This window comes from Priapulus caudatus, unplaced genomic scaffold (assembly GCF_000485595.1).
Source record: "Priapulus caudatus unplaced genomic scaffold, Priapulus_caudatus-5.0.1 Scaffold0, whole genome shotgun sequence".
Classification (NCBI taxonomy): Eukaryota; Metazoa; Priapulida; class Priapulimorpha; order Priapulimorphida; family Priapulidae; genus Priapulus; species Priapulus caudatus.
The window spans coordinates 333,043-338,024 of NW_014577061.1; the positions used below are offsets into that span (position 1 = coordinate 333,043).

At 42.1% G+C, this 4,982-nt stretch overlaps 1 protein-coding gene across 1 annotated transcript in view; it reads right to left on the reverse strand.

Annotated features, from left to right (window-relative positions):
• The window catches only part of LOC106815912 (tubulin alpha-1B chain-like), a 14,876-nt gene extending 13,081 nt beyond the window's left edge, over nt 1-1,795 (reverse strand). The window contains exons 1-2 of the mRNA XM_014820799.1: nt 1,680-1,795; nt 1,256-1,478 (exon numbers count right to left, since the gene is read on the reverse strand). Coding sequence (XP_014676285.1) covers nt 1,256-1,478; nt 1,680-1,682 — 226 coding nt within the window. The 5' untranslated portion in view covers nt 1,683-1,795. The remainder of the gene's footprint in view (nt 1-1,255; nt 1,479-1,679) is intronic.
• Between the last annotated feature and the right edge of the window lie 3,187 nt (nt 1,796-4,982).

The window sequence follows — 4,982 nt, forward strand, 5'->3', positions numbered from 1 at the left end:
TTTTCATGCTTCTTTCCAGAAGTGCACACTTTAAGTAAAAAATGTCTCATATCCGCCCCACTATTTCTACAGCTGCGAATCAGCGTGTAAACGCTCGGCCGCGTATTTGTCTCAGATTCGGTATTTCGCAAATACCGCCGTATTTCATAAATACGAGGTCTCGTGTGAACGAGGCTTATATATAACAATTATAGTCAATAGATGCGTGTGTGCTGTAGCTGCAGGTGCGGACTTGTTCTTGCTGCCAGTGGGATGGAGAGGTGGTGATATGAATGATTATACCAACGCCTAGGGCCCCCTAAATGATACCTCAGCATTGCATTATTATTAGAAGGAGCAGGCCTGCTCTCAGGTGATCGAAGCACCATCAGCACATATTTAATGGCTTACGACATATACTAGTTGCACATATACTACATGTACTAGTATCGCATATCCTCGCCATCATTATGTTGTTAGGTATAACTGTAGGCAGGTTGGCACTGCTATGTATTGTAATACTATAAACAGAAAATTTATTTTGAGATACCCCACCCCAAGCTCAATCCATAGATTTATAGCGATCAAACCACCCTAAGAAAGATTGATGAACCACCGTCAACGGACACTGCAGGTAAAGCTGTGCGGCACGTGCAGCCATTTGGTAATGAATACAGCATAATACCAGAAGTAGTAATAGAATAGCTATTAGGGAAGGAGTGCGACTTCAATAAACAACTTACAAGGGAAATTCATCATTTACTAGCCTTAGCATACGGTACCTACGATTTACTACGCAAAAGGCAGCTACTAGCGAGCCACAACGCATCGCCGAGTGCGCAAGAGTCGCTAGTAGCTGCCGTTTGTTTCAAGTTAGGCGGTTTATACATTCAGTTTGCTGGCAACATAATGGAAAATCGTGTCGAACGTTTTAGTCTGTATCTCCGGATTGCGGGTGTATACGAGGAAACGATTTCGCACAATGCTAGGCGAATGTACTGTGTGCGATTTGAGCTCAAATTGGTTGAATTACGCGTAGTAAATCGTAGGTATGCTAAGGCTAGTAAATGACGAATTTCCCTTGTTTATTGAAGTCACACTACTTCCCTATTATATACTTCCGATAATACTGCTGGCTACCGCAATGAAAGAGAAGACTGATTTCTAATAATACCCAAATATAGAATTCTAGCCAACTATAATTTTATAACGAGTAACATTATGTCAATTATATAAGGATCGATTTCCCCGCGATAAGTTAATTTGTATCACATACCGACTACCGTTGGCTCTAGGTCGACAAACACTGCACGTGGTACATGTTTTCCTGCTCCAGTTTCCGAGAAGAAAGTGTTGAACGAATCGTCGCCACCTCCAATGGTCTTGTCACTGGGCATCTGACCATCAGGCTGTATACCATGTTCCAAACAGTACAGCTCCCAGCAGGCATTACCAATCTGGACACCAGCTTGACCAACATGGATAGAAATACATTCACGCTGAAAAAGAAAAAGAAAATCATTTCTTTAAACAAAAGATAAAAATAAAAAATAAAAATAAATCTTTACTCGAACATATGGCTCTGCCGTCCTCGTTGCAGCTAGGCGAGTATACAGTCTGATTCTTATTCTTCGAAAAGAACTCGATTGGATAACCTTTCCTAGTTGCAATATGATCAATAACATCCAATGTATACATACCATTTTGAATATATGTACGTTCTTTGGTGACAATAACGGTTGAAATTCAGGACCCTAAAAAACAACAACTATGACGATATAAACGGTCGGTGAGAGTGATTGAAAACCGACGCACACCCCGGCTGCATCGGGCGGAGTTCTGACGTCATAGCCCCGTGACTTCGTCGAGGCGGCACAGTGGCTAGACCATATATTGATTGATGTCGCATCAGTCAGCGTTCAACGGCCCCGTCGGAAAACGCGCGGTGGCGTGCATTGCGTAGGTGTTTGGTTCGTTACCTCGTAACTTCGTAAGGATCGAATATATAGTCTTCAATGTCAAAAGAACTACACCGAAGACGAACAAAGACAAATTGAATCGAATAGATAGATCACTCATCAGCACTGAGGATTGCAGTAGAAAAAGTTTTAAAATTAACCAGAGAAGATTAGAAGGGGGGAAATTCCGATATGAACAGAAACGAAAAAGCTACAATCCTTTGATGACGAAATGTCGAAAGCGGCGATCAGGCTAGAATGATTGATTACTACGAATAAGTTTCATGGAACAAGAAGGAATACTAATTTTCACCTGACCACGATGATATGAAATATTGTGAAAGATTTGTGATCTGCACGAAGAAAGCGGATACGTAGAGGAGACCAACACCAAAAGTTTTATGGGCGACCCGGCTCCATGAAGTCAACCCCTTATTGAACAAAATAATAATTAATAGAGAAGAAAGACGGAGAGAGAGTTTGATGGGAAATATACAAGATGCCTAATGAGGCAAATAACACACTGCATATATGTTTAAAAGTAAAAAAATGGAGAACAAAAATATAAACTAATAAATAAAACAGGAACAAAAAATCATCTGCCCGCTTCAGGTTCTGCGAGTTTCAGGTAATTAAGTCATTCAGTTCAATATTCACAACAAACTTGTGATTATTTGTTCATAAATTAATCACAAGCCCAAGTATATTCAATAGTTGGAGATCAAATATAGTGAAGGTAGTGAATTGTTCTCTGACCAATGTCCACGCGCTGATGATTTTGACGGATATGATGTCAGTAGGGGCCTACATTAGTAGTTCAGCCTACATTAATTTTGGTCTGGTTTTACCAGATTGAATAAATCTAATAATTAAATCAACTAATAATGACACTGGTGGACACTGTGGAATCGTCAAACTCGTGTCTATTCCTTAGCATCCACTGTGTCATGCGCTCCAGTCACCAGCGCGACTGTAGAGTGCAGCAACTCTGCCCAAAATGTCAAAACTGTATCCAGCGATATGGGAGAGGATCGGTTAACAGCGCGGTTGCACCTTTTCGTCCACAAAGACGTTTCTTTAAACTGCGAAGCCATTGTTGACGAATTTGCGAGCCCGGAAGGATGAGCCCTGCAAACAAGTCCGTTGCAGTAATGTTAACACATTCAAAGCACTATCAAAAACCCGTGGGGCGATGCGCTATTTCACGTTGAGAATATGGTACCAACTCGATGTAACAATTTATCTATGCGCGATAGTTTAAAATCCACACGCGTTTGTGTGGTATGAAATGCTTTGTTTTAAACTTATTCAAGTGTATATTTTTAATATAAAGCTGGATATAATACATTTAATAACAATTGTAAGTTTCGATTAAAATTATTTAGATGAAGTTAGAAAACGTTTGAATGGCTACACAATTTTTTTTACGTTGTCCTGAACTGTGCTGCAATAATTCTGCTAGATGCATATAAAAACTCGTTTAAAATTCCAATTAAGTTCTTTCAATGGCTGTAGTGATTTCCGCTTATTTTCATTAAATGAACATAGTACAGCCATAATTAAGACTATGCATACATAACGAATGCGCGCGCCCGGGTGTGCGTGCGTGTGTGTGAGTGTGTGTGTGTGTGTGTGAGTGTGTGTGTGTGTGTGTGTGTGTGTGTGTGTGTGTGTGTGTGTGTGTGTGTGTGTGTGTGTGTGTGTGTGTGTGTGTGTGTGTGTGTGTGTGTGTGTGTGTGTGTGTGTGTGTGTGTGTGTGTGTGTGTGTGTGTGTGTGTATGTGTGTGTGTGTGTGTGTGTGTGTGTGTATGTGTGTATGTGTGAGTGTGTGTGTGTGTGTGTGTGTAGGTGTGTGCGCCTGTATGTGTGCGCGCGTGTGTATGTGCGTGCGTGCGTGCGAGCATGAGTGCGTGTTTGTAATGAAGTAATTCGCGTGACCAATGTGATTAACGATGATGCAGCGGCAACTTGGCATGGCGGATGATGGTCCGCGGTTAATGGGAACATCCACTGATAACACTATGAGAACATCCACTGATGACCCTAATGAGAACATCCACTGATGACACCATGAGAACACCCACTGATGACCCTAATGAGAACATCCACTGATTACACCATGAGAACACCAACTGATGACACCATGAGAACATCCACTGATGACACCATGAGAACATCCACTCATGACACCATGAGAACACCCACTGATGACACCATGAGAACATCCACCGATGACCCTAATGAGAACACCCACTGATGACACCATGAGAACATCCACTGATGACCCTCTCATGGTGTCATCAGTGGATGTTCTCATGGTGTCATCAGTGGATGTTACTCATGGTGTCATCAGTGGATGTTCTCATAACATCCACCAATGACCCTAATGAGAACACCCACTGATGACACCATGAGAACATCCACTGATGACACCATAAGAACATCCACTGATGACACCATGAGAACACCTACTGATGACACCATGAGAACACCTACTGATGACACCATGAGAACACCCACTGATGACCCTAATGGGAACATCCACTGATGACACCATGAGAACATCCACTGATGACACCATGAGAACACCCACTGATGACACCATGAGAACACCCACTGATGACACCATTAGAACATCCACTGATGACACCATGAGAACATACACTGATGACACCATGAGAACATCCACTGATGACACCATGAGAACATACACTGATGACACCATGAGAACATACACTGATGACGGACATGTGCGTGAACTGCACGACGTTTATACCCCGTACAGACTGAATTTTTATGTTTTGCTAATTACCTCCGCCAGGGGCTTGGCGGAGGTTATGTTCTCACCGGCGTGTGTTTGAGTGTTGGTTTGTGGGTTTGTTAACATGCACGTTTCAGTTCACTTCCACTAGGTGCGCTGGCTGTAGACTTACAAACACGCAACCACAGGCTAAGGGGCAACCACAGTCCTCTCCCACTTGCACGCTCGCACTAATCCATATCCAATTAATTATTTATTTAATTAATTAATCAAATAATTTCTCC